The sequence below is a fragment of the Chroicocephalus ridibundus genome, chromosome 15 (assembly GCF_963924245.1).
Source record: "Chroicocephalus ridibundus chromosome 15, bChrRid1.1, whole genome shotgun sequence".
NCBI lineage: Eukaryota > Metazoa > Chordata > Aves > Charadriiformes > Laridae > Chroicocephalus > Chroicocephalus ridibundus.
Window position 1 is genome coordinate 8676588 of NC_086298.1, and position 16346 is coordinate 8692933.

General features: G+C 36.3%; 1 protein-coding gene across 7 annotated transcripts in view; it reads left to right on the plus strand.

Annotated features, from left to right (window-relative positions):
* The window catches only part of DENND1A (DENN domain containing 1A), a 206678-nt gene that overhangs the window by 38267 nt on the left and 152065 nt on the right, over positions 1-16346 (plus strand). For all 7 annotated transcript variants that reach the window (XM_063353015.1, XM_063353006.1, XM_063353010.1 and 4 more), the window contains exon 4: positions 15779-15828. In XM_063353015.1, coding sequence (XP_063209085.1) covers positions 15779-15828 — 50 coding nt within the window. The remainder of the gene's footprint in view (positions 1-15778; positions 15829-16346) is intronic.

A 16346-nucleotide genomic window follows, 5' to 3' on the forward strand; every position in this document is an offset into this window, starting at 1 on the left:
GACAAATGGGCAGTAAAAGTTCATCAGTTTCATCTTTTGCTTCTCATTTAGAGACAGAATAAATGATCCATCGCTACAGAAGAAACCTTTCTTTCTGACACGGAAGTAATGCAGACCCAACACGTTTTATTAAAATATTTCTCCCTCATTATTTCAGTCCTCTCAGCTCTGATAGATCTTACTGTTTCATGAAAAATGTAATCTGAAATGTAAATAAGGGGTTTGATACAAAGTAAGGAAGTAATGAGCAGGCTAGCCACATTGTAAGAATTTTGATTGTAATTACTGACAAAGTGAATTCTGTGTGTCCTGATTTTTTTCCCTCAAGTTGTCTTTGACACGTTCAGACCACAATGACATCTACGGTTTAAATCTGTTAAATAACTGTATAACGGAATATTTTATAGAAAATGTCATAGACAAGGTATCTTAGGAGCCTTACTAAGGAAAGAAAATGCTAATGATTGCTCCAGGCCACTTGAAATGGTTAAAACTAGGGGAATTTTTTTGAATGGCAGGAGGGGGGCTGAAGTAATCTTGAGATACATTTTTAAACATAAGAGCATATTAACTTGTTAGTGTGTTTTCTAATAGCTTTTAAAAATAAAATGTGGATTTATGTATACGTGGTTGTACCTAACATGAAATACATTAATTGTTGGCATTATAAGCAACAGTTTTTCAGTGCTAGCTTTTTTGCAATGGTCTTAGAATTTAAAACAGATGAGAACTCTTAGTTGTTCTTCATAAAATGCAGTCACTATAGGTAGAAGTATCCTTTAAAAAAAAAAAAGTCAACAACCTAGCAGAAAAATATTTATGTATTACTACATTTTCTGCTTTGGGTTCCCAATAAAGCTGTAGTAATGAAGTTAATTTTTTGTAGGTGAAATCCTGTGCTATTGGAATATTATAAATAACAAACTGTGACCAGGTTGGTTTTACCCTTGTCACCGTATGAATTTTGCTGTCCACTCTTTTGAAGATTAATCCCAAGATCCGGGGCTGACTAATTTTAATACAGGGAAGTTTCTTGAAATACATGAACTTCTATCAGAAAGAATGTTTCAGCAAATAGTTGATGTATAAATATATAAGAATAGAATATAGTCAATCAATCAATGGAAGGTGTAGCAGGAGTTACACAATTTTGTAAAATGCAGTATATTTTTTAAATGGCTTTTTTGAATAGTGCATCATTCAGTCCCTTGCTGTTTTAATCTTTATAGCTCATCTGGAAGGGAAAGAAAAAATTATGTGGTGATAGTTCCCATTTGTGAGCTGCTTCAAGTGGGTATGATGACTTGTCTTTAATTTGATGAACTATTGTATGTATCAGTTAATTACTACAAGAATGACTGAGGTATGCATGCTTGCAAGCTGGTACTTATGCAGATTGCTACTTCTATTCTGCTGGTAATTTTTCTTTCCACTGGCATTGAGACAGAGTTTATGATGAAACCAACAATCTTTACACATTTATAGAAACTATAAAACTTTTATGGCAGTCTTTATATAGAAACTAATGGTCTTTCTTCTACAAAGTCTATGAGCATTGTAGAAACATTGCACACAAGGAAAAATAAAAAGCAGCCTTTCTTTGTGTCATTGTAAGACTTGTGTGGTTGGAGAATATTTTACACAGTACTGGCCATAAATGGAGCATAAACCCCCCTATCTTGCAAAATCTGTGTGCACTAAGAGGGCTTAGTTGCTTGAACAGGGATGACTATAATCCAATTTGATATTTCTGAATTGCGCGTAGTATTCCTAGTATAAAGCTTTTGCCTTACAGGTTGCGTACACTGCATGAGAAAACCTGTTTTAAGAGTAGTTTAAAACAATAGCTATCCTTTCAAGAGTAGATTAAGAAGTTGAATTGGAAAGGCTGAGTAATTAGTCATTTAGAAAGTCTAGAAAAGTGGTTGTAGTGTTCTGAAAGCTACTTTGTAGTGAAACCAAGGCCGTGTAAATAGTAAACATATGAAGTATTTGATACTCACTCCTGAAGCATTTGATAGTCTCAGTTTGTATAGAGCTATCATACTGCATTCATACAGGGAGTCTTTTTAAGTGAAAGCCTCGTAAAACTTAACGTAGGATAGTTATAAACATTTTCCTTGCACAGTGACCCCTGTTGAGTAGGTAGCGGTAAAATAGCAGCCTGAATGAAACCTTTGTGTGGGGCGGGCGAGCGGGCTGGGCAGTGGGTAAGGAGGTCACCTTCTACCCTGCGTGCAGAGAGCGCAGTGCTGGGCAGTGGCGCGTTCTGGAGACCACTTACCCTGTAAGGACAAACTGGATTCTTTGGTGCAAGTCCTGAGAGGTAGTAGACAGGGCGAAACCATGGGCTTTGACTGTAGAACTGAGTATTTTCTGAATTCAGAGTATTTTTCTAGACCAGATGTATGTCCTTTAATGTAGGAAAGTGAAGAAAATAGATCTCTCTCATTTGCTTTGTCATGTTCTATCTTCCTTGTCCTATGTTACAAGTTGTTTTTTCATTACCTTTTCTTTAGACCAAGTAGGTGAGAGGTCAGTTTTTCTCACGTATTTCTATTTGTGTCTTTTATGTGCTTCTCTAGTATCATTTAAGTAGTATAAAAAATGCAGAACCTCTTCAAATGTAATGTCTTTGTGTATGCAGTGCAGGGTATACTATCCTGGTTCTAAGTGTATTACAAGACATTTGTGCTAGATAGAATTGCAAACATAGAGAAATACGTGGCAAAGATGATTTGCATCTTAATAGAACCTTTGACATAATCTGTTCATCCAAGTTCCATTTTAGAATTGCAGTTAGTAAATCTAAGGATTATAGCAGGTAAGTATTTCTACGATAAGAGAATTCAGCCAGGGTATCTATTTAACACTAATAGAATAGCTGGTTTTGGTAACCCATCAGATCTGCACATAATTTCATATAGCATCATAGCATTCTAGGTTTCTTTATTTTGTGTTTTTATTTTGCTACTACTTGGTGATTGGCTACAGAAGGCATTGCAGTGGATTTGCGCAGGGGGAAATAGTAAGTAAGTCTTTGTAAGTATCCCTGAAAAAAGTCCTGAAGTCTAAGGCATGCTGAGTGAGAAAGTACTGAAAACTATTTCTTTTTTTTTTTTTTTTTTTTTTTTTTCCCCTCTTGTCCTCAAGCTGGTAATCTGAGCAGCTGCACCATTTGTTCCTGCCCATGAAAGAGCTGAGATGGAGATGCCGTTTTCCCTGTTTGGTGCATCACTGATAACATTATCCAAATGTTTTTCCAGTCATGATATCTGTATTTCAGAAATCACAGTGTAGGGCAGGAGTGGTAAAAGTGCAGAAAACAGATAGTAATTAATTGCCAATTAATCTTTGGAAGGAGCCCAGGAGGTGACATGATTTTGGCCTGAAAGTACCTGAGATAGTGTTGGACTCGAAAGTCTGCGTGTGAAAGCCGTGTCAAAAGCCGGTGTCCAGAAGTTAGAAAATAGAGGAGTAATTGAGTTCAAGTGTGGAGAAATGCAGTTCAAACCACTTTCTAAACAATTTCAGTTTTCTTTCATGTAAAATTTGAATCAATATTGGAAGTTCAATAAACACAATTTGATTTCACCGCAAATTATTCAGCTGGGTGCAAGTATTACTGGATACAATGGCATGGCCTTTGTTATACAAGAGGTCAGACTAGATGATCATAATGGTCCCTTCTGGTCTTAAAAATCTGTGAATATATGAATAATTTAAAACCTGTCCTGCCAACCCTTATTCGTTGAGGTAGTCACATTAAAATCCTGTGGGACTACTCGTGTGAGTAAAGGTTGTGAGATCAGGCCTAAAGTGAGTAATCATTATCGCTTATGTTTAAATTTATTGATAAAACTATAAAATATTCACTTCAAGTAAAGATGGGTTTCTTTAAAATGGACGATGCGTTTGCAGTGATATCCGACTTTGGTTTGTTAAGCCAGTCATTATCAAAATAGTTTAGAAAGTTCCCTTGTTTCAGTCTCCTGAACCATTCAATTCTATAGATCAATTGATAAACGATTTAAAAAATATTGTTTAAAAACTTGTAATATGTAGAAAGTAGCTTTGTTTGCTTTAAAATAAAATTCAAGCACCTAACAATGTGGTGGGTATAGGCAGATTAAAATTGATGTCAGCGCATTTCAATGCATGTAATGGCCTTCCTGGCTGTGGCTGATTATGTTGATGTTTGCGTGTACAGGAATACTGGGAAAAACTCTCCTTTGCAAACAGTAGAAATTATTTTGAATCATGATTAAAATAAGTATCAGCAGGTAAGTGCTGTCATTAAGATTAAGTTACAAATCAGTCTCAGATATGCCGTGTCTTTAGATTAACAGTCATAAAGTGGTTAAACAATTTCTCAGTTGATTAGAGATCACTTTTAAATCAGAGTTTAGTGGGATGACTTAGTTATCTAGCTTAGAAATCTGAACTGATGATGGCGAAGACTATTTTTGAGACCATACTACTAAATGAGCATTGATAATACTCGGTCTTAAGGCTTTTTCCCCCCTTAATGTGTTTTCTGTTGCTTCATTGATGTAGCTGTACTGTTTTAACAAAGTAAGGGGAACAGTTGTTTTGTTGCTCCTAAAGTAGTCCTTAATGCTTCAGAGTTTCCTGAGCACGTGGAGGGTGAAACAGTTCTCTGCATTCCTGCTCCCGCAAGTTGTCTGCCTGCACCCCAGTGTACAGATGCATTAGAAAAATGTGATAAAGAAGCTAAAGCTTCACGGAAAGTGCTGTAAAAACCAAAAGCAAGTGGGAAATAAAAGTGTATTTTTTATTTGCAGAGCATCCTGTGGCGTGCAAAAGAGCATCAAACCAGACAAAACAGCTTGTGCTTCTAAATGGATCATCTTGAGTTCTTGTAGCCAGGTGCTGGTGCATGGAAAGGGTATGAGAGAGAATTCGAGAAGATTGCTATCCCTTTGTGTTCATTTCCAAGGCGGCAGGAGATTTCCATGATTTACTCTTGACAGCAAAGGGACTTCCTAGAGTTTGGGGTGGTGTGGATGGAAATAGAATGTTTTTGGGTTTTCCTAACTAGAGAGTCTTACTATGTGTGATACTCACGTCAGAGTAGGCATGGCCTTTTATCTGCTCTGCACCTCGCACCCCCAGGGATGAACTGTAAGAGCACGTAATCTGGCCCTTCTTTTCCAGAGGAGGAATTTTGTATTAAAATGTTGTTTCTCAGTGAAGTCAGATGGTGATTTGTTACTTCAGTAATAACAAGGATTCAGTTGTAGTCATCTGCACAGCTGTCGAACCCCTCCGTGTGCCTCTGTAGACAAGGCTGGAGGGGTGGAGTGCCCTGTAGATGCCCCGTAGGTGCCCAGCATGGAGGACGTGTGTAGGAACAGCAGCGAGTGTGGGAGCACAAGATGGCAGGTGCACTGAATTCCAAGTTACTGTAACATAGGAAAATAGTAGAATGCAAGTTACAGAAGGTATATATACTTTAATACTTTACTACCTTATCTGTGAAAGAAAATTAGTCTATAAGACTATGTATAACTGGAATTTTGAGTTTTTACATATTTCAATTTCCTGGTACTACATTTTCTCACAGCCATCAGCATGAGATCTATGTTGGCATATTTGCTATTAGTTTTAGTATAACTTTTGAATAATTTCATGAATGTATAGTGCAAAGCATTTAGATTGCATGATACAATAATTGAATTTCCCAAATTATTTTGTATGGATTATTCTTTGTTCTTTTTTAAATTTATTTTTAAAAGGAATGATTGGAAGGTAGCCTGAAAGAAGGGATTTGTTGGTGGTCGATAGATTAATTCATGTTCTCATACTCAAATTTTCACATGTGTCTGGGCAATAACGTAGAACTGGTAGCATATAATACAGAAAAGTTGGAAATTATATTGCGTTAACCCAGTGAAGTCCGAAGTTCTTAGCTTTATACTTGGAAAACTCAAGTTTCTAAGGTCAGTCATCTTTGTATATATCAGCTGTCTTTTCTTCAAGTAAAAACTGCATTCCACGGCTAATGAATGTTTGTATAGCTTTCAGGTTTTTGATCACTATTTTCTCTAGCATATTCTCATATTTGGAAATCTAAGAGCAGTGAAAATACTGGTAAATTTGAAAAGCCGTATCCTCTGATAACCTTCAGTTATCTAAGGTGATCACCGGCTCCTCATCCCTGCAAAGTTTAGTGCTAGGGAAGTCCTTTCCCTGGGGGCACTAGTGTCCTCGTCGGATATCATCATTTTCTCCTTCCTTCTCCTTTAGAGAATTCTCCGATGGGTATGATGTGAATGCAAGTCTGAGAAACGGGTACTCCTGAATTTTAAAACTTGGTCAGCTGTTGCCCCCTTTGGGATAGTTGTTTAGTTTTGTAATGTTTCCTCAGCTGCAGAAAGTAGGTAATACCTGTGTAACGGAGTCACTAAGTGACTTCATTAGTATCTAGCTTTAAAGCTCGTCCACAGCTACGTGTTCTTTTCTCCGGCAGAAAGGAGAATCTTGGTCATAGCAATTAGAAGACTTCTGTGAGAAGGCAAATCCATGAATTCTATCGTTTTCTGATATTTGATAACACCGTGCCAGGTATATCCGTGGCGTTTTTCTTGGCAGTCATGTTTTAATTTTTAAGTAACACTTCTAAAAGTGTCCTTCTGTTTTCTTTTAAGCACAATAGCATGATGAAACTGTTCTTCTCATTACTTCTCAGGAATTATGTATTTTGCTGAGTTGTTGGTTAGGATTCCCAGTCTGTAGCTTATTTCCTGCTAAGGATGTCGCTAATGGAGAATTTATGATACGGAATGACTAACTGAATTCAGTATATGCTCTAATATTCTCTTTGGTAACCAGTGCAGGAAGAAATTGGAGTCTAATGTTATTCTTTCACACTTTTTCATGCTTTGAATTTCTATAAAAGATCTTGTCAGTGAAATGACTTAATTTTCCAGTGAGAGCTGGTAGAATTTCTGTAATAGGGAAATGGCAGAAAAGTGATACTGAAGTCCTTTGCACGAAGGCAGAGAAGTTGTTGGCAGCAAATTCTTACCTTTGCTTCTTAACCATAAAATTCTGCTGCTGTCTTTATTTAAACTGGTTTCAAATTGCAAGTTTCTTCACATCCTTTTTCTTGAGCAAAGGGCAGGAGTTTATTTTTAATGAGATTTACTATTAATTGAACTAAGATTTTTGTTTGTTTTGTTTCTTTGGGGTTTTTTGCTGGTTGTTTATTTTTAACATCCTAGTGATTAAGTTTTCCTTTAATTTCAATTCCCATCTGTTGGGCCTGGATGTTGCAGAAGTGCGTATCAGAATTTGCACCCAGCTAGAAGAATCTGTAAAAGCCAAAATTGTTTTCTTTTCTCCTACACCTAAAAGAATGCATCTCCTCTTGGGGCTGAACTACAATGCAGATTTATAAAGCTGTAACGTAGTTAGATGGGCAGGATTTGATTTTAGGTTTTAATTTAGGTTTGGAGCTCTGGCCCTTCTCTTTTAACGTGTTATATTTGTGTGAATGAATTCCTATGGTTTGCATTATCTGATTATAGTAAAGATCAAACCTGGCCCAATCTTGTGAATATGACTGAAAATGTAATTGGAATAGTGCCGTCATAATAGTCTCCTATGATCGTAAAGTTTGTATTTGGTAAACAGGGCTCACTTGCAGATATTCTAGCAGATACTATTTTAGAGTATTTACTTGCATCTATTTTTAGAAAGGTTGGAGAGTGGATGGCACAGAAGCGATTAACGAAGCAGGATCTTGCCTATTTATGTAAACGGGGTATTTCTTCTGTGAGCACATCTTGTTAACTATCCGTTGCAGACCTTTATTGGTGCTTCTTGAATAATTTGTTTAAACTATACAGTACAGATTCCTTATTTTAGCACTAAGACTTAACAAAGCCTTCTTTTAGCAGCCTTTAATTTTGTACTTATGTATGTGACATAGCCTGTGGCTGTGATCTCTACTGTGAATCTGCAGTTGTTTTGGGATGAAAGAAGAAGGCAGCTGGAAACTCAGTAGCTACATCTAGCTGTCTACCTAGAGAAGGCCTTGATTTCAAGTTTATCTAAACAAGCTCGACTAATCCCAACTATCTGGGGGGATCCACTGTCAAAACAAGCAGCATGGCCCTAAGGCAAACACAACCATACAGAAATGAAGGCTGGGACTTCCAATACTCCGATGACTGCAGACTGGAGGCTTTTTTTCCTGAAAGAGAGTAAGAGAGGTAGAATTTGCATAATGCCTTTTCATTGGGAACTTTTGGAAAGCTGACAGAGGTCCAGCTTATAGCTCTGTAGCCACAATACAGAGTCTATAGGAGAATCCTTGAATGACCTAACCATATTGAAAGAAAAAATGAAAGCATCGAAGTATAGCCAAGTGAGTGTGGAAAAGAGGGCTGCTGCATTGTCTAACATCTGCTCTACTTCTCGTTAGTTTTGTTCTTTGGTATTCTATGTGGACTTTGGAGAAACCTAAGACAGCCTAACATGAATCCTATAATCTTCCTTCTGAATATTTATGTAGTGTGCCAGCCTCTAAGCTGTCCTTTGCATCTTCCCACTTCCCCCTCATTTTCATGCTCTCAAATGAGGCCAACATTTCAAAAGCTAAATAAATGTTTGTGAATGTTTATAAAAGATTTGCATAAATTTGTCCTTGTTTGACAAAGATCACTTTTTTCTTATGCCAGTTCTGAAATTTTTTAAAGGTTTCAGTGCTTGTCTTGACAACAAAGTCCTGCCTGGGAGAACAATGATTGCTGATTAAGTGGGTATGCGGTTGTAGCTGAATAGAGCATTCGAGACGACAACGTCTAAAAGGGCCAGTCATCTTAAGCCAGAATTATAATATTTAACAAATGTTAACCAAAGTATATATTTAAAGCTTTCTTTTTGATGCAATATACCTGTGTAATTGACATACGCTGTGAGAAGTATGCCATTATCTTTTCACAGCTAATTGCTCTCACCTAATTTTTCCTAAATATGGAAGTGAGAATATGCCATATTTTGAGTCACTAAATGTTTAAAATATATTTAATGCAGTTAGTATTCTGGCTTTCTGATATTGACACTGCTTATCTTTACCAATTGATCAATGTTTATGCACATAATTGGACCTAATTTTGTTATGCTTGTTTGTATAATTTTTCAATTCTTTGTGATTTAAGACTGGAACAATTATTCTTACCGCAGTAGCTGTAGATTTTTTTTTTTAATTTATGTTTTGCATGTTAGCTAAAATCCACGTTAATAAATAACTAAAACTAAATCTTAATCTTATTGAAGGGGGTTTAAAGACATTTATTGAGGAGATCTCTTTGAAAAACTGCTTAAATATTTAGTTCAGCTTTACTTCCAGATTTTTTTTCTACTGGAAAAAAAGTAATAGTTGTTTCTGTTCTTTTGTTCTATTAGTTGAGAGGTTGAAGTTGTCATTAAGGCAAAACTGGAGCTACTTCTCTGACACAGTTTTTATCACATCTGCTAGGGCTGTGTCCCAGGAGGAGCTGTGCCGAGCAGCGAATTCAGTGTAGGCCCATTATCTACTGGTTTTGCGTGTGTTGTAAAAGGAGTGAGACCTCGGGGAGGCTGGGAGCCTCCTCCCGTGTAATGTCCAAATCAGATTTGAAGGACTGGTGGCAGGAAAGCTTTGGCCTTGGGGTGTGAATTCTAAGAAACAGAGTCACAATTAGGTTTAAAAAATTCAGGGATTTTGAGCTTTATCTTGAAATATGTTTTTAGTAATGCAAGTAGAAAAGTTGCCCATCTGTGCACATATTTTGTACGTTTAAAATATTTAAATGATAGCAGGCCTCAATATGCTTGGGAAATGTTATTTATCTCATGCTCTTCTTGTTACCAGGATTGTGTATTATATACGTGTTGTGGGCTTTTTTGTTTTTAAAAAATAGCATTTTTCCTGAGAACAATTGGTTACCTTCATGAAATGATGTTATTTCATACTGGGTACCGTTCCCCTTCTGATCCTCGTACAGGAAGAAAAACTCGTAATTTGAGCTTTATAATTGCTCAAAAAGAGCTAATGGATTTTTAGAACGCTAAGCAAATGGATGAACTAGTGCTCTAAAGTTGTATTGGAATACTATAGAATTAAAAAAGTAGAGATAAAACTAAATTAAGGTAATTTAAATGAATGCTATTAAGCAAATTATGCTCCTGATTTTTGGGGGTAGAACGTTCTTTTAAAGAACTGATTAAAATTAATTCTTAAAATATTCTGGCCGTTGTAAAAATCAGTAATGTTCAGTACTGCTATGAGACGTAAAAAGATTTTATAAGAAAATCAATGCAAGATGAAATTCTACATATTTTCAGTGAGCAATATTTTTTTAAAAGAATCTATGTTGTATCAGTTATTTAAAAAATAGAAGTATCTTTGAAATCTAGAGAAATCTTGCTTTTAAGTTTATTGTTTGTTGCTTTCTTTGCTTCATCATCTTGCAAAATCTCAGTTTTTTGTTGCGGCTGTGTGACACTGGCCTCTGCGTGCAGGATACTTTCTGTTTAATTTGAGAATTAGGTTTTTTTTAAGCTGCCTGAATTGGAATGCTTCTCCTGATTTTTAACTACATAATTACTTGGCACGTGTTAATTGATGAGAATAATCTGTAATAGTAACTTCAGGAAAATTTGATGTAAGATAATATAAGCTGATACTAATTATAAATACAATTGTAAGTTTAATTTTTCGAAACACAAAAGGTACTGATCCCTGTTTGTTACTCATAGCTGTGTTCAAGTTAGTGGCTGAATTTCTTGTTCTGGCGTTGCTTTATTACATTTCTATTATTTAAATACAATTGTGAAACATGACCTTTTCCCGTCCATTGTAAGTAGTTGCTTTGTAAAATGTTAAAAATAGTTAGCAAAACTTGTTACTGAGGTGCTTATTATTGTGCAGAAAGATGTTCCCTTTCCTAGGAAAATGTATATGAATTTCTGACCAACTCTGCATAGCGAACAGAATTCATGGTGTTCCAGATTGTTCTGTACCTTCACTCCCCTTGGGGTTGGTGCCAGGTTTGGGGTGGTTATTTGGGTGGGCTGACAGCCATTTTGAATTCTTAAACCTGTTGTTCCATTGCAGTGGATAATTTAATTAATTGTTAGCTTAAAATTATTCAAATAGATGAATTAAATATAAGAGCAATTTACAATTTTGTGGCTATAAGGTAGATAAATGTACAACCCAAACTTCAAAATAATTGGATAATATTTTGCTTCAGTTAAAGCAGTGTCTTAGCACTCTTTTATGCTATGTTAACATTTTGCTATGTTTAAATTTGATGCTGTTTCTGAGCAGAAGTAAAATCCTGTATAGTTGCTCGCTGGTCAAGTGGGCATCTGTTCCCTGTTCTTCCTTGCCGTGGGCCCATAGGGCTGGCTGCCACCGCTCTCTTCTCAACCCTCCCTGCTTTCCAGGATCTCCTCTTGACATGTTCTTGAAACTCTTTTCGTGTCCCTGCACACGAAGATGGATTTCATGTTTGTTTCATGGATTCAGACGGTATTTCAAGCTGGATAAGTTGAAAATTATTTGTATTTCCACCCTCTGTGTTTAGCGTTTCACTTACAGCAACCTCACCTGTCCTTCACCTCCACTTTGAGGCCCAGGGAATAGAACAGCATTCATCCCATCACCGAGTCATCGCTTCTCTCCATGGAAAACTCATCTTATTTGCAATGCTTCATTCTCTTTTAATATTTGAATTGTCTTCCTGTGAAAATGGATGTACTTTCTGAAATAAGGTCTGGCCTGTACTCTGGGTAGTCTTTTCAACTTCATGTTGGTTTTCCTCAGGTTTCCCAATAGGCTTCCAAATGCAGGTCCCTAACCTGTTGGGTTTTGTGGTGTTTTGTTTCCCTTCTCTGACTTGGTTAGTAATTGAGTGTCTTGCCTCAACCCTTCATCATTTTTCACAGATCTCTGCCTGTATTTTAATTTCTTTTCTCTCCAACTTCTACTTAGAGTTGCTGTTCCACTTTGAATGTCTGTTGCGTCGTGTGTCTTTCGAAGAGTGGATTGTTTGCAACAGTCTGTTGTTCTTGCATTAGAGCAGCAATTTGCATATCATTTTGTCAGTGCCATTTTGTTTAATTGTAGCTGCAACATGGGATATTTGTTACCGATGTTCATTTGAACCAGAGAAATAAAGCGATCCTGTATATTTAAGAGGCTCTGAAGTTGTTCCATTGACTTGTAAGTAGAGGCATAATGTGAAAGGTTTAAAAATAAAAAATGCTTAAGATACAACTTGCATATTAAATTCACAAGTGAACATACAAAATTTTTCAACAATGTTGAGCTTTTTTTACTATTTCATCTCAATATATAGATAATTCAGGACATAAGCCAAGTGTGTGTTGTGTGCATTTAACAACCTTGCTTTCCATACGCTTTTAAGGTCTCTCTCGTGCGTGGAGAATCCTTTCCCAGGCTGCCTCACCTTCAGAAACTGCCGTGTGACACAAAAGGGCTGAACGCTGTGTTCCTGCCTCATTTATTTTGAAAATTTTGCTACTGAAACCAAACTTAAATCAATGAGCTCTGTGTTGTCTCCGATAAGTTATGTACTGGCTTTATTGATTGGGAAGGATTTTAGAAAACCCATGTGGGGTTTATAATGTCAGCAGTGTTTTGATTATGAAAAGAGTCGGAACCCTGGGACAAGGAACCAGGTGGTGTATGTCCTAAAGCCACCGGTGACACGGCTGGGCTGAATCCCTCCGGGGACACAGTTCATGCCCTGCACTTTAACTGTGGTGACTGGCTGCTATAGATGCACTTTTTGCTCATTAAAATGTTAAAAATCAAACTGCATGTAAAAAGATTTGTGAAAATATAAACTTGGGGATTGATCCAGAAAACTGGCATGTGATACCCTGGAGACGCTGGTTTCAGCTACTGGGTAATTTACGCTTATCAGCTGTGTGTGCTGGATTGTTCTGGGGGTTTTTTCTTTTCCTTTTTTTAGGGTGTTTTGCTTTAGAGGCATCTATGTAGGTTCTTCTTTAAGAAAATAGGCACAGGGGAATAAAATAAGAAGCAGGCTATTGATACTACCTCGGTGGCTTATGCCAGGTAAAAACATAAAAAGGAGTATAAGCTGCTGACATGGAGGGATTCTAGGTTTGGTTTAGTTATGGGTTTGGGTTGAAATTGTAAAAAAATTGTGATTTTTCTAGGCCATAAGTAACCATGCGCCTAAAGAGGTCTTGTAGGAAGTTGCATGTTATGTAGGCATTGCTAATCTTTCAAACTGAGCAGTATTTAAAGGGAAGAAAGAAAAAAAAAAGAAAAAAAAAAAGGCATTACATGTATAGTAATGAGCTTGCAAGTTGAGCAAAAATTGAATAGTTCTACAGTAATTCTATTTCTTACATGCAAAACATTAGCATTTTTGCTAATTAAAAGCTAATTCTATATGTGTTTTATTTTTTTAATAGTTAAAATCTAAAAGTTAAGCTGTACTAGTCTCAATTTTTTAGTTGTAAATCAAGGCAGATCAATATTGGTGTATAACGAGCGTCCAATTATGTCCGATAATATTATAAAAGCCACATAATATTGCCACAGTAAAACCTTTCTTTAAAAGACAAGGCAATGTATAGTGATACAAATTCAATATATTGCCTCTTTAAGTAAAAATTTCATTTTCTGTGCTTAGGAAGCCATAAATATCAAGAAACAAGTGCAAAGCAAGTTCTGAGTAATACACCATTATCCTATAATAACACAATACTGATGAGATGCTAAAGTGTTTTGTTATGTGAATGTTTTTACTTGCAGTTACGGTAAATATTTAAATCATCAAAACAAAGGAGAGAATATATTCTGCCATTTTGAGGTGACTGATGACTTGTTAGCTGTTAGCACTGGCTTTGTTTCTAAAAAATAGACCTGCAGTCATTCTTTTGAGGACAATTTCTATCGATAAGGCCAATAAAAATACAGGCACTTCACTCTCCTGCAATTATAATTTTGATTCTTTTAAAATTCTGTTGTGGGGTTGTTTTGTTGTTTAGTTTTTTTTAACATTTTAAACATTAAGATTTCAATTGTGGGTAGAGGACAACTGTGTAATAGTTAGTATTTGTCAAGATGTAGTTTTTGTGCACCAGCAAACAGAGTTGTTCAGCAGGCGGTCAATCCTTGTGGAAGTCGGTGAGATTCTGCACAAGGATGAACCCAATCACGTTAATGAGGCCTTTACTATCAAGGCATTATTTTGTATCAAAATACATAGTTCTGTGGAGTTTAGTTTGAAACCTGTATAGCTTCTTTCCCAGTTCCCTGCTGAAATGGAAAGGAGGATCCTTCTTTGCTTTACGTGGCATTCTTCAATAGATCCTTTCTTGTTCTTTAAAAACAGGAGGTTGTTAAATAATCTATCAATAAACTGTCAAGAAGTCAAAGCTTCCGTATCTGTTTCTGCCTGAAATCTTAAGAACTTGCCACATTTTACTTGTCAAGAAACCTCCGAAGAAGAGTCTGAGCAGTTGAGCCTGAAACCATTGCTAAGGATGGGATGTGCTTATTTGAATTATGTAGGAGGAACGTGTTCTTGCAAGGGAGTCAATATGTTTTCTGCTTCATTGAATAGGTTATTAGATTGATGTAGTTTATTTGTTGAATGATGGCGTTGGTTTTAGAAATAAATGAAGCAGGAAGCATCAACTTAGCTATTGATGATAATTTATTTCTAGTGGTCAGAAAAGTGTTGAATTTATCAGAGGGTTTGTCGTTTAGTCAGCAGAAATATAGTTCACGTTTCGGGTCCTGAAATATTTAAGTGTGAAGGAGAATGAACAATGAGTCGGCTGGTAGTAAAAGTCTGCAAACTGGGTAGACCTTCTATGGTGGGTTGTGGATTATAGAATCCAAATTTCGAATATTATAGAACACTATAATGTAAATGGATTACTTTTGTCTATGAACAGAACTATTTCGGAACTAACACGTTTCTGGGTTTGCCTCTTTTAATGACTGTATTTGTTTGAAGTTGTAAAGTTGAAAATGATTCATTTCTCTGCTGATCATGTTTTCAGTTTTCATATTCATGCTTTTTATGTGAAATCATGCAAAGGCTATACTTAAAAGTTTGTCTATGGTGCTGTTTTACAACATTTAGAGAATGGTTTGTAGGTTAAACAATTTGTATTAGTTTTAATACACGTTATTTTAATCAGTCTTTCAACACCCAGATTTTCTTTCTAATAGCAGTAGGCAACGTTAAACATTCCTGCTATGAGACCTATTGGCTTTATCTTTTGTTATTTATGTTGCTGATGTTAGGAAGGATTCTCTAATCCCCCAGACCTCTGTTCCTAGGTAACAGGCAAAAGCTGTGCCAGCAGAAGTGGTCCTGCCAGGCCAGGCTCATGTGGTTTGGTGTTATTCACTCTGCTCCATATGGTCAGGGCAGAGATTGTCCCTGGAGAGGTGTTAACACTCAACAACCCAACCTCCTCCTCCTCTTTGGAGAATTGCTGGATGGCTCCTGCTGCCTGCCCATGTGTGAATCTTGATTAATTTTTCATTTTTAATGAAGTTTGATCATGTTTATTATTTCACATGATTGACTGCCTGGTACTCCTTCCATGTAATTGATAAAGCCCATATTTCTTCATCTGTCTCTTATTTCTTCAGGGCAAAGTTGTGAAATTGTGTGATGTGGTTAATATTAGATTTATTGGTCCCGATAGATGTATAAATTATCTCTTTTTCTCTCCACAGGAAGTTCTACAGACTTTGACCAAGTTTTGTTTCCCCTTCTATGTGGACAGGTAGTGTTAGCTTTTCAAACTTTACAAGAAAATAAGCTTGTCAATAAAACCACTGTAGAAAATAAAAACCATACCATTCTTAATGTTCTGTCTGCTTGACTGTGATTTAAAGCACCCAAGTGCAAATTATAGTCTTAGAATCACTTTTTCCTGGGGTTTTTATGGGCACCATCAAAAAAAAGAAAGTTTTAAAAGTTTGAGCTGTTCAGTGGCAGCAGTAAGAGTGCATTTGGTTTACTTCTGTGAAACTGGGTAGTGATTGTCAAATATGCATATTAATATCAAAGCTTTGTGTGCTTATGTATTTATTAATTGCCAAAATTTGGCCAGAATATAATGAATTAAATGCTTTACATTTAAAGGCCTCTTGATCTTGTTGGAATGCTGGTGCTTTACTTGGTGGCTACTTAATGTGGCTTCTAATTTCTTGGGGAAAAATTGTAAGTTACAGTGGATTTGACGGGAACTGAGACTATATAATTCTTGTAATTTAGAAAACTCGAACTTTTTTAGGTTTG